The sequence below is a fragment of the Molossus molossus genome, unplaced genomic scaffold (assembly GCF_014108415.1).
Source record: "Molossus molossus isolate mMolMol1 unplaced genomic scaffold, mMolMol1.p scaffold_m16_p_18, whole genome shotgun sequence".
NCBI lineage: Eukaryota > Metazoa > Chordata > Mammalia > Chiroptera > Molossidae > Molossus > Molossus molossus.
The window spans coordinates 32,391,896-32,419,730 of record NW_023425353.1 but is presented as its reverse complement, the minus strand read 5'-3'; the positions used below and the strand labels follow the sequence as shown (position 1 = coordinate 32,419,730).

At 48.6% G+C, this 27,835-nt stretch overlaps 1 protein-coding gene across 2 annotated transcripts in view; it reads left to right on the top strand.

Moving 5' to 3' along the window:
- Positions 1–27,041, top strand: part of MRAS (muscle RAS oncogene homolog) — a 51,483-nt gene extending 24,442 nt beyond the window's left edge. For both annotated transcript variants that reach the window (XM_036267537.1, XM_036267536.1), the window contains exons 2-6: positions 5,344–5,554; positions 18,361–18,514; positions 19,801–19,900; positions 24,358–24,437; positions 25,660–27,041. In XM_036267537.1, the coding sequence (XP_036123430.1) occupies positions 5,362–5,554; positions 18,361–18,514; positions 19,801–19,900; positions 24,358–24,437; positions 25,660–25,759 (627 nt within the window). In that variant the 5' untranslated portion in view covers positions 5,344–5,361 and the 3' untranslated portion in view covers positions 25,760–27,041. The remainder of the gene's footprint in view (positions 1–5,343; positions 5,555–18,360; positions 18,515–19,800; positions 19,901–24,357; positions 24,438–25,659) is intronic.
- Positions 27,042–27,835: the final 794 nt, after the last annotated feature.

The window sequence follows — 27,835 nt, the reverse complement described above, 5'->3', positions numbered from 1 at the left end:
CAGTCTCCATGTGGCTGCGTCTTTAAATCCCTAGTAGTAGTACTTCTATTCAGCTAGATGTCAGGTGGTTCTGAATGATGATTGTTTCTGTAGTGGGTTTTTTTTTTTTCTTTTAAATATATTTTTATTGATTTTTAGAGAGAGACAAAGGAAGAAGGAAAAGAGATAGAAATATCAATGTGAGAGAGAATCATTGATAGGCTGCTTCCTGTACATCCTGAGCCCAAAACCTGGGCATGTGCCCTGACCAGGAATTGAACTGGTGACCTCTTGGTGCATGGATTGATGCTTAACCACTGAGCCACACTGGGCGGTTCTGTAGTTTAGTTGTAATTTTGATGTGCTTGTGGGAGGATTCGAGTACCACATTTACCTATACCTATCTTGACCAGAAGTCAAGCACCACTGTTCTAGAGTGACCTCCAAGGTTCCATCTAGTTGAACAGGCTGTGAATATAATCAGTTTGCTTTTTAACCACCAACCAGCTTTTAATCCTGTGGTGACTTTCGTCATCGCCTGTGGTGACTTTTAAAAAATCTTTCTTGCCCTGGCCGGTGTGGCTCAGTTGTTAGGAACATCATCTGGTACACCGAAAGGTCATGGGTTCCATTCCTAGTTAGGACACATACCTAGGTTACAGGTTTGATCCCTGGCCCTGGTTGGGGCACCTGGAGGAGGCATCTGATCGATGTTTTCTCTCCTCTCCTCCCTCTTTCTCAAAATCAATGAACATGTCCTCAGGTGAGGATTTAAAAAAAAAATCTTTCTCTGCACCTTGTGAGACCACCCTATATTGTAGGAATGCAGTGCAAGCCCTTTGGCATTTCGACTTTCCTCCCCATTTACAAAGACATCATTTAGCCTGGGATTATTTGCAGGGAGGTTGAAGACTGGAAACGATCCAGCTGAGAGACTTTAAGAATTTGGGAGTTTTCTGGATTCCTTGTCCCATCCTGGCAACCCCTTATCTTCTTCTTGGGCTAACAACTGTTTCCAGAAAGGATTATTCATGTGATTGGTTCCACTTTGTAGAGGAAGGGAGACAGTCACAACCCTTGGCCAGGAGAGTTGCCCCTTAGCCCTCTGTGTGGTGAGGCCAGGGCTGTGGCTGGTAGGTTGACAGTTGTTCAGAAATGGCAAGGTTGCACTTCCTTCCTTCAGCGAGCACCTGCTCCGTGCTGGCTGTGCCAGGCTCTGCGCTGCAGCAGGGACCAGATGTAGTCCCTTTGAGCATCATCTGTGTGTAGAAGCGTTGAAGTGTGATGCTGGCCTCTGCACCAGACTCTCCAGGTCTCGAACCCAGGTGGAGGTGGTGCCTCTCAGGGAGTGGGATTCCAGGGCTCAGGCTCGACCTATAAAGAAGTGTTTGCTCTTTCTGGGGCTGCGGGGGTGTGCAGAGGACTCGGTGTGACCACAGGGCACATTGGGAGATTACAGTGTTGATTGGGGGAGTGGAGTGTGAGGGGCCACAGCACAGGAACCGACCACTGTAGAGGTCAGCGATGGCAGCCAGTGACAGGTTGAGTGTCTACTGAAGGAGCCCAGACTTAACCATCAGCTGTGGGCAGCACTAAAGGGTTTTTCACCACGAGGGACCCAGCCCAAGTCTGGTGTTAACTGCATTCCAGCCCTCTTCTATTTAGTCTGAGTTGGGAGGGAACCCCGAGTTGGCTCCCTGTAGTCTCTCGGAACAGAACCCCCGAGTGCTGGGCACTGCGAAAGGGGCCCTGGTCAGACCGTTTCCTGCTGGCAGCCTTGCAAGACAGGGGGCAATTTTTAGCAAGTCCCCTGGTGATCCTGTGGTGGGTGGTCTGAGCACTGACTCAGAGGTCCAGTTCGTGTCCCCTATCATGTTTACTAACGTGTTTCTTACCTTGTTTTCTTTTGAGAAGAAAATCAAGAGAAACAATTTTCCTTCCCAATACCTCCCCACCCACTTAGTATTTCTTGTTCATGTTGCTGCCAGCAGAGTGGAAGGGAGCCTTAAAAATAGCCTCTTTCACAGACAAACAGGGTCACACTGGCCCAGCGTCACCATCCACCCCAGGCCAGGAGGGGCAGTGAGGAGCTGACACCATGCTCCCCTGACCTGAGAGGCAAAGGAAAAAGGCAGCTGGCTCTCTCCCACCTTCCCCCATTTCTGTCTCCCTCTAGCTCCTCTGTGGCCCCTTGGACCACCAGCTCTGTCATGTGGGAGACTCAGTTCCCTGAAGCGTCAGCTTACCTCATTATGTAGGGAGATGCGGGAACCAGGTGCGAGGGCTGCAGCTGGCCCCTGGGCCCTCTAGCCTGCACCAAAGGAGCTTAAATCCTCACTCGAAGGAATCACACATTTTCAGGGGGCCTGACATTTTGTTGGGAACATTTTAATATTGTTAAGCTTTTCTGATATGCAAATATAATACATGCTTCTTATAGAAAATAGAAAAACCGGCCCTGGCCAGTTTTGCTCAGCAGTTAGAGCGTCGGCCCGGGACCAGAGTCCCAGGTTCGGTTCCTGCTAAGGGCACGTACCTCTGCTGCAGTTTGTCCCCGGCCCCGGTTGGGGTCGTGTGGGTGACAACCACTTGATATGTCTTTTTCACATTGATATTTCTCTCTCTCTTTCTCCCTCTCTCCCTCTCATTCTATCTGAAGATAAATGAAAAAACATCCTCGGATGAGGATAAAAAAAAAAAAAAAAACCCAAGAAAGTGCCCTGAAATCTGCATTAGAGACAGCCACCTGCCAGTCCTCTCCGCCTGGATCCACATCTAGATGTGTGGCTCACAGACGGGCGACTTCACGGAAGAGCGATCATGTGTACTTGCTCTTTTACAGCCTGATTTTTATATAATATAAACTTTTTCTAGGTAAGGGAATATCATCTTTTTAATGGCTGCACAGTAGACCACTATGTGGATAACTTTTTCTTTAACTTACCCCTCCCAACACTTGTTATTCTTTTTTCCCCTTGACTCTTAACATCTTGGACACTTGTCTGCATGTCTTCTTAGAATGAATGTTCACGTGTTGGTGTAGCTGTGAGAGAGGGTATGTCCATGTGAAATGTTGCTATATTCATGCGAGTGCAGTCTCAGTCCTGTGTGGACAGATTCGCACTTTCACCCTCACTTCCCCACACTGCAGGGAAACCCTAAATGTCAACATCAAGCTTCAGTAACGGCAAGAGATTACGCAATGACTCTCGCCTGTAGCCCCATGCAAATCAGTGTGGCCACATAACCCACATTTGTGTCTAATACCCTTTCTGGTGAAATCTAGACTTCAGGATTCTTTTGGAGCTAAAAATAACTGTGAAAGCCAGCCCTTTAATCTTATAGGTGCCGTGGCTCAGAGAGGTCAGTGGCCTTCCCAGGCAGTGGCAGTGCACACAGGACACCCAATCCAGTGTCCCCCCCGGGCAGTTACCTCCTTACACGCCGCTATGAGTCCCAAGTTTCCTGTCACACATGTGCCATGCCTTTCCCCTCCCCCTTCGCACAGTAGACTGAGGTCGAATCAAGTGTCACCCCCTTGCTCAGGGTCAGTTCTCATGCAGCCAGGAGGTGGCATTGCGTCTCCCTGGCAGGGCCACAGTTAGCAGCTCGGGTCCCTGGCAGAAACTGTCAGATTGTTCTTTAGGTGAACTCCCCTTGCTCCCCCAGTGTTTAACATTCCGTGCTGCCAGCCTCCTCCTTCTGGACTCTATGGGCTTCCATCGCCGTACCAGGCCCTGGTTTCTCTGTTTTTCTGAGTGTTCCTTCCTTGCTCCCTGCCTGCCTCTTCCTGTTGTCACTTCTTTGTGACACCATTTCCAAAGATCACTCTTGATTTCTCTGTTATTACCTCTTCACAATCAGGCCTTATCTGTTAAGGCCCAGTTATTCTTTTTTTTTATCATCCTCACCTGAGGACATTTTTCCATTCTTTGTTCAGATAGAGTGGGAGGAAGAGAGAGGAACAGAGAGAGAGAGAAACATCGATGTGAAAGGGACACATCGAGTGGTCGCCACCCGCACAACCAACCAGGGCCGGGGACAAACTGCAACCGAGGTACATGCCCTTAGCGGGAACCGAACCCAGGTCTCTCCGGACCACAGGCCGATGCTCTAACCACTGAGCCAAACCGGCCAGGGCAAGGCCCAGTTATTCTTTAGCATCCTGGCCCCAAATTTCCAGCTCCCTCCTAGTCACCTAACTCAAGGTTTCTCAACTTTGGCAGTATTGACATTTTAGGTGGATGATTCTTTGTCACATGGGACTGTCCTGTGCATTACAAGATGTTCAGCAGCATTCTTGGCCTCTGCTGACTGGCTGCCAGTAGCACCCACTTGGTTTTGACAACCAAAAACATCTCCAGATATTGCAAACATCCCGGGGTGGAGGGAGAATTGCCCCTGGTTGAGGACCATTGCCTTAGCTGGGTTCAACATTGACACAAAACTGAGCCCTGCTCCTCCCCTTTCTGCTCCCCAACTAGAACAGGGCTTATCAGACGCCACAAGATTCTAGCACAACTTTGAGCATAATAAAGCCCAGAAGACTGAGGGAAAGGAGCCAGGGCCACAGGATTCTGAGAGTTGGATGAGGCCCCCGAGACCCTATGCTCAGGCGTGCTAAGCTATTGGGGCCCTTTTACCCTTTAAGCAAAGACAGCCTCATATCCTTCTCAGGACTGTGGTCCAGTAGATTAGAGTTGATGTGAAAGGTGAATCTCTGTGCTATCCCTGCTCAGACCAACACCCTCACATTTGTACAGGTGTAGGGCAAAGTTTAGTGGTGGGAAAGCGTCTTTGGCATGGCTTTTGGTTGTACTTATCAAAGACACGTGGCATCCAGGAGTACTGTGTCCCCAAGACCAGGCCTGGTATTCAGTAAATGACTGCACAGGTCATTTTATTTATTTATTTATTTATTTATTTATTTATTTATTTATTTATTTATTTATTTATTTTCCTTATTGATTTTAGAGAGAGGAAAGGAGAGGGAGGGAGAGATAGAAACATCGATGAGAGAAAACATCAATTGGCCACTTCCTGCATGCCCCTCACTGGGGATGGGCCCACACCTGGGCATGTGCCCCGACCGGGAATCAAACCAGTGACCTCTTGGTACATGGGTCAATGCTCAACCACTGAGCCACACCGGCCAGGCTGAATAGGTCATTTAAATAGTGATTGTCTCTGGGTGCTGGGATCAGGGGTGACATTTTAATTCTCTTTTGCATTTCTTCATTTTCAAGACTTTCGATAATTGGGAGTGTTTATTACTCTACAAAAAGGCAGGAAAACCCATGACTAGTTTCCCCTAAGTTAGAGGGAAAAAGTCCCTGCCTCATTCCTCATGTCTTGCCTCCTCAGGTCTGACCCACCGGAAACATGGCAACCAGCGCGGTCCCCAGTGACAACCTCCCCACATACAAGCTGGTGGTGGTGGGGGATGGGGGCGTGGGCAAGAGTGCCCTCACCATCCAGTTTTTCCAGAAGATCTTTGTGCCTGACTACGACCCCACCATCGAAGACTCCTACCTGAAACATACAGAGATTGACAATCAATGGGCCATCTTGGACGGTGAGAGCTGGCTGACAGCCCTGCAGGGGGCTGAGGCTTTAGAAGCAGAGGTTCGGGGCAAGTTCATTGGGGCATGATGGTTTTCTTCAAGTTGCCATTAGGAAATAGTTGGTATTATGAGACAGATGGTACACGGCCATGTATGGTTTCCAGGATGAATTCTGAACAGCTTTGTGGAAACCAAAATGTGTATTCAACAAAGAGGCAGGGCTAGAACCATGCCGACTCAGTGATTTCATGTTTGGTATTTCTTGCCGATCAGAGGCTCTGATTAACATTTACAGATGTCTCTAGCTAATAATAATAATTTTTTAAAAAGGGTGGAAATAAATTTCTTAAGCATAGTTTATTTGACAAATAAACCTTGAGGGAAAAAACTTAATATCTGACATTGTATTTCTAGTTTAGCCTAAATTGGTCTAGATTAGTAGTTCTCAAAGGGTGGTAGCCCAGCCAGCAGCAGCAGCAGCACCGGAGAACTTATTAGAAAGGAAAATCCTCAAGCCCTGCTGATTCAGAAATTCTGAGGGTGAGGCCGAGCAATCTGTGTTTTAACAAGCCCTCCAAATAATGCTGAAGTTAAAGAGCCACTACTCTAGATGCTTCCTTTATACCCTGAGCCTGTCTCTTAAAGAGCCATTAATCATAGACTGTCATTCTAGGAGGGGAGCTGGGACACAAGTCCTCTGCCAGATGTGTGATTTGCAAGTATCTTCTTTCAGTCTGTGGCTTTCTTTTTCTTTTCTTTTTTTTTTTAATCCTCACCCGAGGACATTTTTGCATTTATCTTCATCGATGTGAGAGAGACACATCGACTGGTTGCCACTCACACACAACCCCAACCAGGGCCGGGGACAAACTGCAACCGAGGTACATACCCTTATGGGAACCGAACCCAGGTCTCTCTGGTCCGCGGGCCGACGCTCTAACCACTGAGCAAAACTGGCCAGGGCTACTTATTCCTTTTTATTCTCTTTAACAGTGTCTGCCAGAGATAAGATTGTTACATTTTCATGAAGTCCCATTTATCAGTTTGTTCTTTTATGGAGCGTGCTTTTGTTGTTCTAAGAACTTGTCACCTAACCCAAAGTCATACACGTTTTCTCCTATATTTTCTTCTAGAAGTTTAATGGTTTTAGGTTTATCATCTACCTTGAGATAATATTTACATATGGTATGAGGTATGGAATGAAATTCATTTTTTATATGAATATACAATTGTTCCAGCACTGTTTATTGAAAGATTGTCCTTTCCTGATTGAATTGCTTTTGTACCTGTGATGAGAATTGTTTGTCCATATATTCTGTTTCTCTGATCTCTCTGTTTTAGCACTGGTACTACACTGTCTTGTTAAATGTAGCTTTATAATGAGTCGTGAAATCAGGTACTGTTAAATCTCCAACTTTGTTCTTTTTCAAAGTTGTTTTGGCTAGCCTAAGGTCCTTTGCATTGCCATGTGAATTTTAGAATCAGTTAAATTATAAAATTCTAGATTTTGATTGGGATTGTGTTGAATCTATACATCAGTTTGGGAGAATTGACATCTTAACAATGCTGACCTTCCAACCCATGAGCACAGTATCTCTCTCCATTTGTTTAAGTCTTCTTCAATTCTCTCATTAATTGTTTTACAGTTTTGAGTGCCTAGATCTTTTACATATTTGGTGAGATTTATACCCATATCTGTATTATAAATGATACTGGTTCTTTATTTCAGTTTTCAGTTGTTTGTTACTAGTATATAGAAGTACTATAGAATTGTGTATATTAATCTCGTAACCTGCAACCTTGCTAAACTCACTATTCCAGCTTTAAAAAATTTTTTTTGTAGATTTCATTGGATTTTCTGCATAGAGGATCATCTCTATGAGTAAAAAGAGTTTTACTTCTTTTCGATCTGGATGGCTTTTACGTTTTCCTTGCCTTCTTTCACTAAGATACTTGTCTTGTTCTTGATGTTAAAGAGAAAGGTTTCACTGTCTGCATTAAGTTTCATGTTAGCTGCAGGTATTTTATAGATGCCCTTAATCGGGTTGAGCAAGTTTCTTTCTATTCCTGATTTGCTGAGAGTTTTTATCAGGAGTGGATGTTGGATTTTATCAAATGCTTTTTTGTGTCTACTGAGATGATTAGATGATTTTTCCTTTTTCGTTTGAAAGTATGACAAATGAACATTGATTGATTTTTCTAATGTTAAACCTACATTGCATCCCTGGAATAAACTTTATTTGGTCACAGTGAATTGTCTTTTTATGTATTCTTGGCTTCGATTTGCTAAATTTTGTTTAGAATTTTTGCATCTGTGTTCTTGAGAGATATTTGTCTGTGGTTTTCTTGTAATGTTGAACAATGCTGGCTTCATCAAATGGATGGGGAAGCATGCTCGCTTCAATTTTCTGGAAGAGTCTGAACAAAATTGGCATTATTTCTCCCTTAAATGTTTAGTAGAATTCACCTAGGAAGACATCTTGGTCTGAGGTTTTATAAATTTAATTTCTTTAATAGATACAAAGCTATTTAGGTAATCTATTTCTTTTTTCAATGAGCTTTGATCATTTGTGTCTCAAAATTTTGTTTAGTTAAACAAAGTTATCAAATTTATTGGCATAAAATTGTTCATAATATTCTCTTATTATCCTTTTAATATGTATAGAATCTGTGGTGAAGTTACCCCTCTCATTCCTGATATTGGTCATTTGTGTCTTCCCTTTTTTTCCTGATCAGGCTGGCTAGAGATTTATCAATATCATTGATTTCCTCAAAGAACTAATTTTGAGTTCATTAATTTTTTTTTTTCCTATTTGGCTCCACTGATTTCTAGTCTCGTCTTTCTTATTTCTTTCTGTCTGCCTACTTTGGATTTAATTTGCTCTCTTTTCCTAACTTCTTAAAGTGGAAGCTGATGTCATTGATTTGAACATTTGTTTTTACCCTAGGCATTCATTTGGTGCTATAAATCTCCCCCAACTGCTCATTTAGCTGCATCCCACAAAATTTAATAAGTTCTGTTTTTCTTTTCATTCAGTTCAAAATACTTTCTAATTTCCCCTCTGATTTCTTCTTTGACCCATTGGGCCCCATGAAAACATATCTCAAGACCCCCTCCCCTCATTCCCCCGCTGCATCCCAGGGGCAAGTAGCCAGTACTTCTCCCTTGATATCTTCTGGAGTCACATGTTGGCAGGTTGGGACCACTGCCAGGAGGAATCTTCCCTTGGCACCAGGGAGCCAGCCACACCTGCCGCAGGATTCTAGCTCCTGCCCTCTGAGCGTCCCGAGTGGCTTGGCCGTCTGCGCCCTGCCAGCACTCCGGAGGAGAAAAGAGCAGCTCTTTTTCTGGGAACAGTGCATGGTGGAGGCAGCCACCCTTCCTCCCTGCACCCTGTCTGCTCCATAGCCGCCCTTACCCAGAAAGGGGAGCACAAGTCACAGTGATAAAGTCCTCATCACTTATGATGCTCTGCTAGGTGGCATTACTTTATTGAAGCCATGTCCCAGGAGGGGCACGGGCTTCCCCACCTGACTCCCTTTCAAATGGACACAGCCCTCTGCCTCCCATGGAAGGTCTGTGGATTAGAGACGAGACAGCAGCAGGCATGGTCCTGGGAGGCATATCACCTCTAGAAATGATCATTTCTATTGTACTTCACCCTGAAGAGTACTTTATAGAAGTTCAAGTCAGTTTTCAGTGGTTTTCCTTGAAGCCAGCGTGGGCCGTTTGAGCGCAATAACTGCTTTTGGTACAGCATGCACGTGGTTTGTCCAGTCACCCTGCAGGCACTTTCTGAGCTCTCGCTGGGTGCTGAAGCTTTTGGGGGACCCACCCTTTGGGGCTCCACTCCATGGTGGGGAGCTGAGCCAGGCCTGGAGGCACACACAATGGGAAGGCTTCAGGGAGAGGTTGGAGGCTGGGCCCTCCAGTGGGGAAGCGGACTGTGGCCCGCGGGAGGGCAGTTGGGAGAGCTGTGGAGAGGACACTCTCGTTGGAGGTCATGGCTTGGGCAAAGGGCACAGCCTGGCTGGTTCTAGGTGGCCACACCCACACCCTCTGGTGGGAGAAGAAAGGTTGGCCCAGCTGGGGCAGCTGGGCCTTGGGAACGCGGGAGTGCCTCCCTTCCCAGTGTGTGGCCTTGAGCAGGCCCCTTAACTCCCTGAGTCTCCATTTCCTCTAAACTAGAGGCCAGTAATACCTTCTGCCCAGACGTGAGGAGGACTGAGAGGGTGCGTGTGTTTAAAGGCCCTGGCACAGTTCTTGCTGCCAATAGGATCATAGTGGGTGTACCTCCTTTTAGCCAACGAGCTCAGACTGTACCCTGGGCTGCAGGCCAAAGTCAGATACCCTAGACCCCTTGCCAGGGTTTGCCTCCCTCTAGAAGCCCTGGAGAAGGAGGGCATGGAGGAGGAAAGGGAGGGAGAGAGGTGAGGGTGGGGCCGAGGAGGAGGGCTCAGCAGGGACTCAGGCTGGCTGCCCCCTTGCCTGGGGCCCGGTACCACACCAGTGTGTGGGGCCTGACTTCTGAAATCCACATGATCCAAGAGCAGCCCCAAGGTTTCCACTTCAGTCTTCCTCAGCCACACTGCAGCTCCGTCAGCCTTCAGGTGGGGGACTGGGGCAGCCAGACCGAGCTGCACAGTGCTGGCCCTCGGTCTCCAGAACCTCTTGCCTCTCCTTCCTCCTCCCCCGTCTGGCTGCCTCTGTCTCTCTCTGTCTCTCTGTCTCTCTCTGTCTCTGTCTCTCTCTGTCACACACACACACACACACACACACACATACATACACTCTGGCAGAGCACCTCTTCTCCCACAGTGACTAATGCTTTCTGTCTCGAGAGTCCTCCTACCTTCGTGACATCTGGCAGGGTGAATGCAGGCGGAATCATAATTTCTTAAAAGTGCCTGTTGTCTTCAGCCTCCCCCAGGGAGTCTTGGAGACAGAGCTGCTGACAAGGGGCCTATGACCAGGCACTTCCAGGTGTGTGTGTGTGTGGCGGGAACAGGGTTGGGACCCCACCTCAGACTAGGCCCAGCTCAGCCCCCACCTTCTCCTCCCTGGTGCACCTGCCCTCCTGGGCCCAAGTTTGGAATTTCCAAGGTGCCCTCCACTGCCTTCTCCCCTCGGCTCCCACAGCCATTCTGTGTCCTCCATGTGCCCCTTTCATTCTTTTCTCTCCATTTCAGACACACCCTCCTGTACTTAGGTTCTGGTTGCTTCTGCCCAGGTCCCTCCTCCACCTCCTCACAGCCTCCCTGCTGGCATGGCTGTCCCTCTGGCTGCCAAACTCTGACTATATCTCTCTCCTCTCTGAACCTCCCATCGCTCCCCACTGCCCACAGAGTTCACTCACAGTAGTTTAGGACCCAAGGTCCCCAGCCTCTGGTCTCCCTGTCTCCTCCTTCCACCTCCTGTCCCCTCACAAGCCTTCCGCCCAGCTCCCCAGCCTCTTCCCTCCTCTCCCAGCCTCCGGCGCTTGCTCACGCCGTTTCTCTGCTGAAGACCTTTCCCCAGGCCCTAGCTTTCCCTGTCAAATTCTGTGTGTCCTTCAAAGGCAGGATTAAATGTCCCTCAATTCTGTTCTTCCTTCAGGGGCGGGATTAAGTTTCTCCTCTTTGCTAAAACCTTCCATTATCCTTCAGAGCTGAGGAGACCCGCCCTTCCCTAGATCTCCCATCGAATGTATCACTTTCTGTTTCATATTATTTGTCTACAGTCCAGCTGGCCTCGAAGTACTTTGGTAGCCAGATGCACCTTAGTCTTTAACCACCCAAAGTGCCACGCAGAGCGGTTGGCATAGAGTAGGTGCCTACTCTAGAAAATAACTGACAGCCCGGCCAGTGTGGCTCAGTGGATTGAGCATCATCCCAGTTTGAGTTCAGTCAGGGCACATGCCTGGGTTGCAGGCTGGATTCCCAGTGGGGGTTGGGCAGGAGGAAGCCGATCGATGTTTCTCTCTCTCTCACATCGATGTTTCTATCTCCCTCTCCCTTCCTCTCTCTCTAAAAAAATCAATAAAAACATATTAAAAAAAAAAAAAGATAACTAGCAAATCGATGGCTAAATATACCTCTTAGGGTCCCACGTGCAGGTTGCTTCTGTCCCCAACAATGGGCAGGCCTGGCGGTCACCCTACATGCTATCCCTGTCTGGTTTGTTAGGATTATGCTGGGCTCTTGCAATAAGGCACAAAGTTCCTATATTTTCTGTGTTCTGGAACCATTTGTAGATTAAAAGCATAGTTTTGTGCCATTTGTGGGGTAGATTATTTCATCAATGTCATCGATAATTATTGGCCTATTCAGGGTTTATATATTTTCTTAAATCAGTTTTGCTCATTTATAGTTTCTTAAGTCATCCATTTTGTTGAGAATTGAAAATTTCTTGCTATAAAACTACATATAGTTTTCTCTCATAATTAAGTATATATCTATACTCATAGTCATAGGCCTTTTCTCATGCCAAATGCTTATTTGTCTTTTTATTTTTCTTATAAGAATTGGTAGAGGTTTTTTTATTAGTCCTTTCAAAGAATCAGCTTTTTATTTGTAGATATCAATACTTTTTTCTTTCTCCCATTTTCTTAATTTCTACTTTTAAAAAAATTCTTACCTGAGGATATGTTTATTGATTTTGAGAAAAAGGGCTGGAGGGAGAGAGAAGAGAGAATCATCGATGTGAGAGAGAAACATCAATCAGTTGCCTCCCAGATGCACCCTGACTGGGCATAGAACATGCAACCTAGGAATGTGCCCTGATCAGGAATCGAACCTGCAACATTTTTGTTGTACGGGACCACCAGTCAACTGAGCCACCTGACGAGGGCATGTTCTACTTTTAGTGATGATTTCTTTTCTCTTTTCTAGCCTCTTGATTTTAATGCTTACTTAATTTGCAGCCTTTCTTGTTTTCTAAAGTGCACTTAAAGCTCTATTTTTCCTCTGTCAACTTTGGCCTCACACCAGAGGTTTTATTACTGTTTATTGTTGTTCAGTTCTTACTTGTTTGTAATTTCTGAGGTCTTTTCCCTTTACCTGGAGAGAGTGGTGTAGCTTTATACATTTTCAACTGGACAGTCTTTTATACTTATGTTTCTGTTAATTTCTGATCTTATTGCATTATAGGGAGATGACTCATATGATTTCTGCTTTTTGGAATTTGTTGAAATTTTTATTTATAACCTAACATATGGCCAATTTTTGTGATAATTTCATGTGTATTTAAAAATACTTATTTCCTGCCCTGGTCGGTTTGGCTCAGCAGTTAGAGCGTTGGCCTGCGATCCAGAGAGACCCAGGTTCAGTTTCCGCTAAGGGCACATACCTCGGTTGCAGTTTGTCCCCGGCCCTGGTTGGTTGTGCAGGTGGCAGCTACTCGAAGTGTCCCTTTCACATCGATGTTTCTCTCTCTCCCTCCCACTCTATCTGAACAAAAAATGGAAAAATGTCCTCAGGTGAGGATTAAAAAAAAAAATGCTTATTTCCTGTTTGAGTGTAACATTTGTTCTCTCTGCTCTTGTCCCCTTGTCTATCTCTAAGGGAAGCCCATTCAGTTCTCTCACAGTGATTGTGGAATTTGTCAATACCCATTTTTAAAAATCAGTTGTGTGTGTGTGTCATGTGTGTAGCTTTTAACATTTTCAACTGGACAGAGTCTTTATACTTATGTTTCTGTTAATATGTATACACGTATACATATAAATATATAAATATATTTGTATATAATATATAAATACATATTATATCTACATGTAGATATAATATATATTGATATATTAGGCAACATTCTTAGATACTTAGATTTGTGACTTTGACACGTCTTGATTTTCCCATTATAAATTCCCTGGTTTGTCCTATTTAATGCTTTGGCTTTTAATTCTGTTTGTGGATACATGTGACTGGCATATTTTTTCATGTTTTTATCTTTGTGTCATTTTGTTTTATATGTGTCTTTGTAGTAGTAGATAAATGGATTTTGTATTATCTGATTTTCGGCAGTATAATTGACATGTAACATCATATTAGTTTCAGGTGTACATTTTGTTTATTTTGCAAAATGATCACCGCAATGTCTAGTAAAGATCTGTCATCGTACATACTTTGAAAATATTTTTTCTTGTGATGAGAACTTGCAAGATCTGTTCTCTTAGCAAGTTTCAAATACACAATACAGTATTATTTACTATAGTTACCGTGCTGTAAATTTTATCCATGGGTTATTTATTTTATAACTAGAAATTTGTATCTTTTAACCCCCTTCATCCATTTTGCCCCTCCCATCCCTGACTCTGTCAACCACCAATCTGTTCTGTGTATCTGTGTCTCTTGAATTAAGTAGAGTCAAAAGTCATAGATAATTTTGGATTTGACACCAAAAGCAAAGGCAGCAAAAGCCAAAATAAACAAGTGGGATGATATCAAACTAAAAAGCTTCTGCACATAATGAAAACCAACAACAAAATGAAACAGTAACCTACTGAAGGGGAAAAAGTATTTGCAAATCAGATATCTGATAAGGGACTAATATCTTAAATACATAAAGAACTCATACAACTCAATAGCCAAAAAACAAAAACAGTTCAATTATAGAATGGACAGAGGATCTGAATAGACATTTTCCCAAAGAAGACATACAGATGGCCAACAGGTACGTGAAAAGGTGCTCAACATTACTAATCATCAGGGAAATGCAAATGAAAATCACAGTGAGATCTCACCTCTTACCTGTTAGAATGGCTGTTATCATAAAGACAAGAACTAACAACTGTTGGCAAGGATGTAGAGAAAGCTTTATACGCTTCTGGTGGGAACGTAAATTGGTACAGCCACTATGGAAAACAGTATGGAAGTTCCTTAAAAAATTAAAAATAGAACAACCACCCTGGCCAGTTTGGCTCACTGGTTAGAGCGTCAGCCCATAGACCAAAGGATCTCAGGTTTGATTCCAGTCAAGGGCACGTACCTGGGTTGCAGGTTTGATCCCCAGCTTGGTCGGGGCAGATGCAGGAGGCAACCAGTAGATGTGTCTCTCTCACATTGATGTTTCTCTCTCTCTCTCTCTGAAAGAGGTTAATAACAGCATTTGGATGTAATCCAAGTTATTCAGAAATAACTTACATTTTCTCAGCCCCTGTCCTTACATAGGGATCATCATAGATTTTATTTCTAACGTGTCATTCATTCTCTTCACATTGTGTAACAGTATTTATTTGAACTCTTACATTTTGCTGTCTGCTTACCATTATTTATAATATTCATCTTTCTCTTTTATGGATTCCACTTTGGTGGAGTGTATCCTGCAAGAATTCTTATAGAAAGCATGTGTAATACAATTTTTAAGACCTTCAGTGTCTGAAATGACTACTTTTTCTTTCCAGGGGGTCCATTTTGATTTTAAGCTTCCTACTGAGGTGGTGTTTTTTGGGGGATTTTGTTGTTTTGTTGTTTGTTTGTTTGTTTTGCTATTCTGAATAATTGTATTTTAAAATATCCTGGGTCTCTAGTTTTTGTTTTAGATAGTATATACATTCAAAATCTGAGTATATTGATGACAGTATTACCTTAATATCTTCTACTGTTCATACAAGCCTTCCTACCCTACTTCAGCCACATGCATGCCATTTCATCTGCTTTGTTGATTGCAGTTCTGCATGGGATGTATTTAGGGCAAAAGGCTTCACCCCTTCAAGTAAAGGTGCAGTCTTCCTCCCCCTCCCTGGGAAGTATTGGAGAAACTACCTCAGTCTCCCTACTGGTCCTCAGCTTTAGATACTTTTTTTTTAGCCCCTTCATTTTACACAGATCAAATAATTCTAGGGTGTCAGAGCTCAAAGGACCTGGCGTTCCAGGAGCCCTGTCCCTCTTTTATTATGTGAGTCAGACAAGGCTCACAGGAATGAGCAAGAACAGCCAGGAGCTGCTCTTTGTCTGGGGCACATCTCAGGTCCTTGTGTCCACCAGGCTTTGCCCCTCTGACATGCTGAGTGGCTCCGGAGGGTGTGCAGGGATGATGACGGGCTGAGGGGAAAGGTCACTTTCGCGGGCGCCATCTAAAGGTGCCTGCCCGAGCGGTGGTTCCTGGTGCTCTGATAGCTCATCCCATGGCTTTCCTTGCCACTCACACACTGGTGACTGCCGCCTCTGTAAGTCCTGCCCTTCTTCTCAGTCTCTGGCTTAAGCCTCCAGATGCCTAGTTGAAGTCCACATAGGTGTCTGAGAGGTTCTGAAGCCTGTGTCAAGAACTGAGCCCCTCAAACCCTGTTTTCACCCAGTCTTCCCCCTTTCTCTCTATTAGAGCAGCATTCATTTGGCTCAGGCCCAAAACGGCCATTGTCCTCAGTGATGTTCTCTCTCTCAGCCCCTTACTTCCGCTCAGTTCCCCCCAGAAAGCCCTGCTCCTGTTGGCTCTGTCTTAGAAAGTGGCCTGTGAAGGGCCAGCTCTCACAGCACCCCGCCCCCGGGTCCAGCCCTCCGTCACATCTTGCTGGATTATTGCACTAACCTCCTCTTAACTGGTGTCTCCGTATCCACTCTTGGCCTGTGTTTTCCCAACATTCAGGGTAAACTTTGCAAATATCTTTCAGATCATGCGACTCTTGCCCAAACTCTCCAGTGGCCCCTGTCTTGTTTGGAATGAAGTAAGCCTTTCCCTGTTGCAGCAGGCCCCAGACCTCCCCGCCTCCTCTTCCCCCTCCACTCCCCCCTCCCCTTGCACACCCCCGTTCCCTGTGTTCCCTCTGCTGGGAATGCTTTTCCCCTACACATTGCTCTCTCCCTGCCATGACTTAGTCACTGCTCAGATATTATCTTCCCTGCCCAAAATGACACCAGCTTCCGCCAGTTACCTCCAACTGGCCACAAAGTTCTTTCTAGTATGTACTCACCTCCACTAGAAATTGTATTATCCATGCATTGTTTACCTGTCTCCCTAGTAGATCATAAGTCATTATTACCTGTAGCAGCTGCCCCACTGCCTCCAGGGAGAGGGAAAGTGGGGTCTGGTCAGAGAGGAGAGTGAGCTGAGAGGATTTTGCTTCATTCACCCCCAATCCAGTGTCTCTAACACTGCCCGGCATATAACAGGCTCTCAGATATTTCTTTTTTTTTTTTTATCCTCACCTGAGGACATTTTTCTATTTTTTGTTCAGATAGAGTGGGAGGGGGAGAGAGGAAGAGAGAGAAACATCGATGTGAAGGGACACATCGAGTGGCTGCCACCCGCACGACCAACCAGGGCCGGGGACAAACTGCAACCGAAGCACGTGCCCTTAGTGGAAACCGAACCCGGGTCTCTCCGGACCGCAGGCGGACGCTCTAACCGCTGAGCCAAACCTGCCAGGGCTCAGATATTTCTTGAATGAATAAATGGATAAACAAAATTGGATAGACTTTTCATTCATTTATTCATTCAACTATTTGGGTACTGGTTGTGCCAGTAGATGGAAGATTCACGCAGACCAGGTCCCTGCCTCTGGATGCTGACAGTTAATCTGGGGGCCGATTAAACAGGTGCAAGAATAGTGCCAAGAAGGGTCTGTGTAGGGGTGGGGGTCATGGGGGCTCAGACAGCAGAATGCTGTGGGTCAGAGTCAGCTGCCAAGGCGAGGGGAGCCGGAGAGAAGGTGGGTTTGGGGGGGAAGGAGTCCCAGGCCCAACATGCGGAGAGGGCACCAGGTGGGGGTGACAGGCTCACAGTGGACACTCTTACAGGGCTGCTTTGTGCCAGGCATGGCTCTGAGGGCCTTAGTTTATTAACTTGAACCAGCCCTGAGGATCTCCGTGTCAGGAAACCGAGACACAGAGGAGTGCGCTTGCCCAGGGTCACACTGTGGGGATGAGGAGCCAGACTCAGCCTCTGTAACCAGCTCCAGCTCTCTAACCGGCCTCTGCACTGCCTCCAGGGAGAGGAAAGTCGGGTCTGGCAGAGGGGAGTGAGCTGGGAGGAGGGGAGGGGCTAATGGTGAGTGGGGGCTTGCAGGACGCTGAGGGGTTCAGGCTTTATGCCACCCATAGGGCTTGGGCCTGAGGAGGTCAGGCTTGCACTTCTCCTGGGAGGAGGCAGCCCCGCCCCAGCTGTGACCGTGACCTCACTGGCACAGGCCGGGGTGAGCATTTTCTCTCAGAAGGAGACCAGGTCTAGGAGTCCATGGGTGGGGTGATGCGAGGGGATGGTTGGGGAGGGGAGGCTCTTTGCTGAGATGGTTCTTCCAGCTCCCCCCACCCCTGCTTCCAGCCCCAGCTCCCCTTCCCACCACCCCTGTAACATCCTCATCCTAGGAGGCGAGTGGCCCTGGCTCTCGAGGGGCCACTTGAGATAGCTGTCCACATGGGCTGAGGAGCCTCCTAACCTGGATGGCCTCTTCAGGGCTTTCCCCGATCATGTCCACAATCTGTCCTTGGGGCTGCCAGGCAGATGCTGCCTGCACTTAGGGAGGACGGAAGGAGGCTCAATGTGGGGTGCCTTCCCGGAGAGGCCGTTTGGAAGGGCTGCAGCAGGGGTCTGAGCCAGGTCTGAGCACTCTCCACAGGGACTTTGAAGCGGAGTTGATGACAGACTTCATGAGCCCTTTGTGTAGACGGAGAACTAAAGTCCAGGGTTGGGATCAGTGGGTCCACAAATAAGTCAGTTACAGCATCACACTGAGGTGTCTGAGGCACCTCCAAATCCCCCAGCACAATCCAGGGACCTTGTGTGGCTTTCACGGGGACAGTTTGGATTGAGCCACTGAGGGGACAGCAGCAGCATGGGGATCTGCAGGCCAAGGGGGGTTTGAGGGGGCTGGTGACAGCCCTGACTGGCCCCATCCCACCCCAGTTCTGGACACAGCCGGGCAGGAGGAGTTCAGCGCCATGCGGGAGCAGTACATGCGCACGGGGGATGGCTTCCTCATCGTCTACTCCGTCACAGACAAGGCCAGCTTCGAGCACGTGGACCGCTTCCACCAGCTCATCCTGCGCGTCAAGGACAGGTGAGCACGGCGGGGCCAGCTCCCCACTGCCGCCTGAGAGCAGCCTCTGTCTGTCTGTCTGTCTGAATCTCTCGCTCAGATTTTCAGGTGTGAGCTGAGGCACAGAGGGCAGAGCTGAACTCAGCCCCTGGTCCCTCTGACTCCTGCCCTAGTTCTTTATACAGGGTCAAGCTGCTTCCAAGGCGCTGGGGATCAGCTCCCTCCCATCTCTCCTGAACTGTCCCCAGCGATTCATCGAGGAGTCATAAATAACAGCTCCATTTCTCAGCTCCGATTTAACCAATTTTTTATTACAAAGAAAAAGTGAATGTTTTTTCAGTATATATTATAATTGGTTAAATTGCATTTGAATGTAAACCCCCAGTTAAAGGCTCATTTTTTTTTCTTAGTATCACATGGAGTAATTAAACAACTTGGAGTCTGTTGTAAGCCTGTTTTTTCTCAGTTGATTATATCTTAAAGAGGAAATGTAAAGAAAGTAGAAGGGCAAACTTTGAGCAAATCTCAGTAAATTCCAAAAATTCGGTTAACACCTATTCCAAAAGCCAAATGTTAATAACTTTAGGAGGCAAAGGGACACCCAGCTCTCTCTCTCTCATACACACACACACTCGCTCACTCACACTCACACAAAGTTCTAAAAGAGAAATGTGGGTTGAGCCCTGACTATAGGAATCTCAAAAGAGAAAACAAATGACTCAGAGGTGGGCAAATACTCCACCTTGTAGCTAACCAAAGGAGCGCAAGGAAAAGTGATCAAGTACCGTGTTCACCGGTCCGATGATACTTTTCTCAATAAAAACAGCCGGTGCTGACAGAGCTGCTGTGAGACTGGCGTTGTCTTCACTTTGGGCGGCAGTTTGGCCACATGTCAGTGGGAATCTCTAAGGCAGACGTGCCTCTTGATCCGACCTTTTTTCTCCTGGGAGTCAACCTGATTTGGCAGCTGCCCAATTCATTGAGTGCCAACCGTGACACACCCTGGCCCTGGTGCTCTTCACGAGTCATTGCGGATGGCCACAGCAGCCCCTCACTGACAGTGCGAAGCCAGGGGGTTCCCTGGAGGGCCCCTCGTCCACCTTGCAACAGGCCTAAGCCTTCAAACCAAGACAGCCAGCAGCCTTCAGGCCTTTTTCCCTTCCTGGAGATGGGGAGGAAAGGACTCAAGTCAGCCCCAGGTCCCTAGGGAGGTGCTGCTGCTGTGTTATGCCCCCTGCGGTGTGGCTGCGCCACCTCTATGGGGGTGGGAGCGAAACCTCACCCACTGCTGTTCCTTTGTTTCCCAGGGAGTCATTCCCAATGATCCTCGTGGCCAACAAGGTCGATTTGATGCATTTGAGGAAAATCACCAGGGAGCAAGGAAAAGAAATGGCGACCAAACACAACGTAAGTGTGTGTGTGTGTGTGTGTGTTGGGGGGCTCCAGGTGGTACACAAAAGTAAATACCCATCACTCCTGCAGCCCTGGTCTGTGTGAATGGAACTCAGCCTTGTAGGTAGTGGGCCAGGTTCCCCGGAGAGGTTTAGTGGACACATACGATGTGGGATATTTTATAAAACAAAACAACAGACCAGAAAGAAAGCACCCTCTTGTCAGTCCCTTCACAGTGGGCGGCAAGCTGCGGTGCACAGCCCCCTGGCCCCGGCACAGCAGGTTCCTCTCTGGGGTGTGCAGCGTTGGCTCTGCCCTGCCTCCCCTTACGCTCAGGTCCGCGGCTGTTCATGGAGCCCTGCTCTGTGCCAGGCTTGTGCTGGGGAAGCCCTCCTACATCCACACGTCGAGGTAGATTCAGTTCTCTCCATCTGACAAGTACTCAAACCGAGGTTTGCCCAGGCCAGTGTCAGCCAAGTTTGTTTAGTTCCCAGTGCCGCCCCTTCGCCGTCTGGATGGTGCTGGGTGGGGTCACTGGACTTCTTCCCATCTCCCCCTGCATGGCACCCAAGCCCTTGGCCCCCTTGGTCAGTCATGTAGAAGTCCCCCTGCCTGCTAGGAAGTCTGCGAGGTCGGCCTGCCCCCTGCCCTGTGGGCCCAGCTCTGTGAGTGGGGGAAGGGGACTTCCCTCGAGGTGGTTCTGCTGGTCTCTGCCTGTGTTCATGTGCATATTCCTTCAACACTCCTAAGCCCTGGGAAACACCGTCCTTCTTCCAGTGACAGGAGACAGGCAAAGCAGGTTAGAGTGTGTCAGAAGGTCACATGTGCTGTGGAACAAAGTAAATCAGGGAAGAGGGTTGGGAATGTGGGGTGCAGGGGTGCTTTTCCAAAGAGGGTGGTCAGGGAAGGCCTTGCTGGGAAGGGCGCATAGCAGCAATTCATAGGAGACAAGGAAAAGAAATGGCGACCAAACACTGTGTGTGTGTGTGTTTTGGGGGCACCAGGTGGTGTACACAAGTAAATACCCATCACTCCTGGGGCGAAGGGGAGGCAGGACAGAGCCAGTGCTGCACAGCCCAGCATTGCTGTTCATAGGAGACAAGGAAGAGGCGTGTCGGGAGAACAGTCCAGTGGAGGGAGTGATCCTGCAGAGGTGCCGAGACCGGAGTTTGAGGAACAGCACGAGGCCTGTGCGGCTGGAGCAGGAGCAGGCGTGTGGGTGGCAGTGGGAGGTCAGAGAGGTGGTCTAGGGCCTTGCCGACTTTCACTCAGAATGAGGGGGAACCTTTGGAGGTTCTGAGTGAGGAGCGACGTGCTCTGACGTGGCTGATAGCTGCGCTCTGGTGGCCGTGTTGAGAATGGTCTGTGGGCACAAGCGCAGAGCCGCTGCAATAACCGGGGTACAGGCTGGCATGGACCAGTGTGGCACCCACAAAGGTGGCGAGATGTGGTTGCATCCTGGATGTATTTCTAAGAACCAACAGAACTGGTTCACAGGTTGGATGTGGGGTGAGAGAGAAGGAAAGGAATTGGGGGTGACTCCAATGGGGCATGAGTCATGTTCACAAAACTGGAGTACGGTGACTGGGCGGCGAGACTGTAGGAGCAAGTGCGTGGGGAGAGTGGGAGCTTGGGTTTAGACCTCTTCAGCGTGAGTGGCCCAGTGACAGTCCAGGGCAGATGACCGAGGCTGGGACGCCTCAGTGTTATGAGGAAGCAGCAGCAGAAGGGGCTGAGCGATCGGTGACCAGAGTGTGACGTCATGGGGCCAGGTCAAGAAAATTCCTCAGAGAGGAGGGAGGACCAGCCAAGAGGGTGCTGCTCAGAAGTCTCTAGATGAGGCGTGGGGACTGACCACTGAATTTAGCATTAGACACAGGCCTCCTCCACTGGCCCAACATCCTGAGCAGAGAGAGGTCTATGGGGCCATTCCCACTTCATGTCCTGAGCTTCACACGGTGGCCTGAAGAGGGTTTGCTAAGGGCTTTCACAAACACCTGTGTCCCTCCCAGCAGCCCTGGGGGGAGGGCGGGGATGGGGAAAGGCTGCTCAGGGGAAGCACTAGCCCCTTCTGCAAATCCAAGTGAATGAGACAGGTGGCTAGGTGGCCTCCGGGGGCCTCAAACGCCGGTGAGTAGCTCCCCCTCCCCTGAACCCAGGTCTTCAGGCTCAGCCATGTGTCTCCTAAAACCTGTGCCACCTCCTCATTTATCATTTGACCAAATACTCTGGGAGCTACTATCAACAACATCCTAATTTTAGAGCGCATAGGCCAGTTCCCTTTTTTTATTTTAATTTTTTTTCTTTATTGATATTAGAGAGAGGAAGAAAGAGAGAGAAACATCAATGAGAGAGAACATCGATTGGCTGCCTCCTGCATGGCCCCTACTGGGGATCAGGCCCACAACCTGGGCATGTGCCCTGGTTGGGAATGGAAACGGTGACCTCTTAGTACATGGGTCGACGCTCAACCACGGAGCCACACGGGCCGGCCAGGCGGGCCAGTTCCTTTTTAGCCCACCAAGGCAGGCGGCCCCACCCAGTGCAGGGAGGTGGCATGTCCCAGCCCTTCGGTGGAGTCAGATGGTCCTACTGTTTACTGCAAGATTTCCTTTAGTTTAGGTCTTGTTGCTAACCAAATCCTTAGGGTCCTAAGATCCCAGATACTGCACATCAGTGCTTCTTCAGAAGTAGAGGCAGGACTCCTGAAAGAAGGTGGAGGGGACCTGGGGGATACACAACTCATGTACTTCTGAGTGATGCAGTAGCACAGGCAGCAGTGGCCTGAGGCCCTGGAACCCGGGACTACTGAGCTGGCAGAACTCTAGGACATGAAGGGCTCCCCAGGCAGGTCCCAGCCCTGCAGCAGGGGCCTTCCCGATCCCCTCTGCGTGTGCTCAGGGAAGTGCGCTGTCCTGTCCTACAAGGTCACATAGGACTCTGATACCAGGTGTACTGGGGCACCTGCCACACCTGGAAGAAGCTGCAAAGCTGACCTCAGCATCCCCACCTGTGCAGGGGAGGCCAGGCGGGAAGTGGAACACGAACCTGGTTCAAACCTTGATTCTCTGCTGTGTGGCCTTGGGCACGTATGTCAGCACTTTAAGCTCGGTTTTTCCGGCTTCAAAATGGAGATACTGGCTTACCTCTAGGGTGAAGGTAAGAATATGGATTACGGGAGGTCAGGGATGTTGAGGCCTACCTGGGAGACCAAACAGCCACAGTCATCTCTGTGACCATCTATGACCTGATAGCCTCTAATGGAGGGTGGTTTCCTTTCAGCGTTATCAGAGGCTCAAGTATTTGTCAAACGAGTATTTCAAAGGCCGGAGCCCTGCCCTCTGTGCTCTGACCTTTGCGTCTGATCAGCTACCAGACCCTCCTGCCCTGAAGCCCAGCGATGTGTGAGCACCGGCCCACTTCCGATGATCACTGATGGAAGGACTCTCTGTGACGGGTTCTGGGCAATGGTTTATAGCCTCCTCCTCTAAAATAACAATGTACTGTCCCCACCACATGTTGAAAGTGCTGATCATTTTTATTCTATTCACTGTGCTTCTCCTCTTCAAAGGTGTTATAATGAAGTGCCTTAATTTTGTCGTGAGGAAAAAGTTACCAAAAATACCCAAGTTCCTGAGTCCAGTCACACTGGGCTTATCCCCATCTCATCTAGGGGACCCCATGAATGTTGTGTGAACCCCACATGCTCTTCTTGGGGGGCAATGGGTGTGGCCCTTCCTGACTTTGTGGGGGTCTCTGTGATAGGATTGGACAAGCACTCAGGATTGTACCCTGACCTCATGGAGCCTTTGTTTTCATCCCGGTGCCATGCTTGGCGTGGACATGGCCCTCACGGCCTGTCCTACAGGGTCACCGCGGTCACATCTCCCGGTGTGCGCTGCCTTCCAGCCGGTGCTAGTTACTGTGCATTAAACACGCAGACACAAGCTCTGGAAACGCAGCTGAGCTCAGAGCTCAAGGTGCAGACCAGACAAGAACAGCCATGTTGGGGTGGGGGGCGCAGACCGGCCAGGGGTTGCCAGGGGAACAGTCCTGGCCGTGACACAGCCTCACCTCTCTGGAGCCTGGGAAGAGGGGCAGAAGTCCCCAAGGTGGAGAAATAGACCTCAGAAAGAAAAATGAGTAGAATTGGAACGTATTTTAGTCTGATAAATGAACGTCTTTAGTCTTCAAGTATATAAAAAGATCATTTGAAATCTATTTTCAGGGAGCTATTAAATATCTCTGTGGCTAGAGAACAAAGGGAATTGGAAAAACTGTCAGTAAATCTTTCTGACCTTAAAGAGTGAGAAGCCACCAAGGACGCTTGGGGATGTTGGAGCCAGGGTTGGGGGGGGGGGTTGCTTTAAAAGCACCCGCTTCCTCAGGACCACTGAGAATTTGCATTTTGGAGGAACAAGTCTTGGTGGATCTCAGTGCCCCTTTTACCAAAAGTGCTCTTTGCTTTCCAGATTCCATACATAGAAACTAGTGCCAAGGACCCACCTCTCAATGTGGACAGAGCCTTCCATGACCTGGTGAGAGTGATTAGGTGAGCACACCGCCTGGGAACGGGCTCTGAGCAAGGTGGGCTTCCGGGGCTGGGGGAACGGCCTCTTGAGCTGAGGCTGGGCGCTTCTGGGCCTATTTTCAGATTTCTTCACCCCTCCCCTCTTCCCACCTCCCTTTGCCCCCCACTGCCTGTGAGTGAAGCCTCACTAGCTAAAGGGAAGTGCCTGTGCCTGAGGCAGCAGCTCAGCCTCCTCTCCGGCTTGGCCTCCTGCCGCAGCTCCCTCCATCCTGCCCTCCCTGTCCCCTCAACACCGCAGCTGCCCTTTGACATTTCACCTGGACGACCAACATTCTGACTCCCAGGCTCAAATCTCAGAGATGTTAGCATGTGTCCCTTTGCACACCCCACACAAGCCCGTCTGCAGGACTGTCAGAAATCCCAGTCAGCAGTCACTCATACACTCCTCTGCATGGTCAGGATTCAAACCTTAATTACCTGGTGCTTAAGGGACTGAAACAGCCTCCCGGCTGGTCTCCCTGTCACCCACCTTTCCCATTTCCAGAATCTTCAGCGTACAGGGCAGCCTAGCCAGTGGTTCTCAGACACCAGCATGTAGCATTGAGCAGCTTGAAGGCTGCTGGTTAGTTGTGAAATGACAGACAGGCTCTAGCAGTTTCCTTTCTGGCCCGCCACCCCCAGCCCTCCCTTGCAGCGAACAGGCATGCACACACACTCCACGGCCTCCCGGCGGACTGGACACTGCAGCCTGCATCTCATGCACTCTTGAAATTATTTTTCTCGTCGGCATTTTGCCTTCAGGCAGGATATGTGATCACAGGAGGTGGCAAATTCTTGGTTACAGATCTGTAGTTCCAAGGACAGTTTTAGACATAGGAAAAAGTAACAGAAAATATGTATAAAGATTTTGTACTCGGTTGACCTGTCATTTTATTTAAAATATGAAACATGGAAATTGAGGCCAATGCTATAGAACACATAACAGAGATATGATTTAAATCAATATAGCCCCAGCTTGATAGCAGGCCTTCTCACCAGCAGGCTGGCAGGGTTTGCCCTCTCCCCCTCCCTGCCTTCCTTGCCACAGACACTGTCCAGGCTGTGCCCTCCTCCAGCACCTAGGACAGCAGCCTCTCTGCTCCCCAGGCCTCCCCGCCTCAGACCCCAGGGCGAGGGAGGAAAGGGACAGGGAGAAGCAAAGCCCATCCTGACTTTGATTGTCTGCCCTTCATTGTCTCAAAAGGCAACAGATTCCGGAAAAAAGACAGAAGAAGAAGAAGAAAACCAAATGGCGGGGAGACCGGGCCACTGGCACCCATAAACTTCAGTGTGTGATATTATGATGGGCCTGAAGCCCAGGGCACAGTGACAGTGAGCTGGCCAGCCCTCGGGACCCCTCCACTGCCTAACCTCACTGAAAACCATTTCTAACCATAACCCTTGACCTGAGGACTTGGCACAGGAAGGGAGAAAGGGAGGGTGGGCAGGGAGGAAATGGGGTCCGGCTTCCCTGAAAGGGCACAGGTTTTTCCATGTCTCACAAGACACAAGGAAGCAACGCTACACAGAAGTAGCATCAAAGCCCCTCGTGTCGATTCCTCCCGGTTCCTCCCTGTTTCTTGGCTGTGTTGTTTCTTTGAACCAGTGTCGGTCCGATGTGGAAGTGTTTATCCACCATGTGCAGAGTACAAAACAAGCCATGACCCAGCTCCCCCTTGTCTCCAGTCCTCGGTGTCCGAGCCTGGGTGTTTTTTGTAGATTTTTAAAATTATTTTAGTGATTATTGTCTCAAGGGGGTCTGCTCACTGCCTGGTGAAGTTTCAAGTCTGCGGCAGGTCTCTCTGACAACGTGTCTGGAATATCACCGTTGTTGTTTTTACCTGAGTCTTCCCAGCAGTGCCAGGCTCACTATGAACGTAGAACGAGTGAGAGGCCGGAAGTTCACAGGGACCCAAGCTGGAGGCCTCAGGGGAAGCAGGCCCTGCTCACGGCCTGGAAACTGGAGAGACAAGATGTGTTTACCTGGAGGGTTTGACTGCAGATACTGGGAAACAGAATTCGATTCTGCAGGGAGGAGAGGCTGGCAAGAGCATGTCAGTTCCAAAGGGCTTCATTATCCTGGAAATGTATAAACTGAAGTAAGCAGATCTGCCCAGTGTTCCTGTCTTTCTCAGTCAGCGTGGGTTCAGTTCTGTTCTTCCCGCCGGCAACAGGGCCGCCGGGCTGCCGGCGCCTCTCCGACAGACACTGACAGGCCTGCAGCCTCCACATCAGAGTGAGCTGATGTGGCTGCCATCCAGGACATTCTAGTTCGTGCTGAATCTTAACCAAAAGTGATCGGTGCTGTTATTACTAAAACAGCGCCAAGACCTGAAACCATTTTTCCTCTGAATCAACTGACAACCACTTCTGAAGCCCAGTAAATCATTTGCAAACTTAGTATTAGGTTGCCTCTCTGGAACATACTTTTATTAACCTTTCAGATCTTAACTATAATATACGATCAGAGGAAAAAGGAAGCTTGAGGTGATCACATTGCTCCCATACACCTGTTTCTACAAGGGGACAGTCCCCCAACTCCCTGATGGCGTCCACCTCCTCGGGTGCTGCTGATGAGAGCCAAAGACTGGATTTGGGGGCTGGGGTGGGGGTGGAGGGGCAGCAGGAACAGCAGTGCACCCCAAGAGGAAGTCAGAAGATGAGGTGGTACAGCTGGTGACCTTATTTTCCAAGTGTTACCAATCAGGTCACTAGGCAAATGAGAACATTGCTGGCAGGTGGCCTAGCCACTGTTTGGAGAAAGAAGCCCGAGGAAAGTGAGTGCCCAGCTGGACGTCGGGACATCGGGACATCGGGATCCTTCTCCAGTTTGGAAAGCGGCTGAGTCCCTAACTCGGCAGGATCTCCAGCACGGAGGGGCCAGCCAAGGAGTGATTCTGCCTCAGAACGAAACAGTTGAGACTTCTGTTAGTTGGAAATCAAACTTTCCTATTTGTCTAAATAGCCCTTTTTCTCTGACCCTAGAAGGAAGGATAACAACATTCCAGACCAGGCACCTCACAGCTTCCCAAGATCCTAAAATGTTAATGAATGGGCATCTAAACACTGGCAGGTCAAGGCTCTTACAACCCTCACACTCCTCTGAGCCAGCAGCTGTCTGCAGCCTGAAGGCAGCTGCAGATGGGTGAGGAAGAGGCAGGCAGGTGGGAAGAAGTCAGGATGGAGGTGCTTTGCGTGGAGGCAGTGGTCGAGTGGGACAGGAGCCCTGCACACAGGGCAGTGTCCACTGTTGGAAACTGTCTACCTGGCCTGGACTGCCACCAGCACACCCTGCCCACGGGGAGCCTGCAACTCCCTGAGCACTGCGTGGAGAGCCTCAGACGCAGATCAGCTGACAGACAAAGCCCTTAGCCATGAAG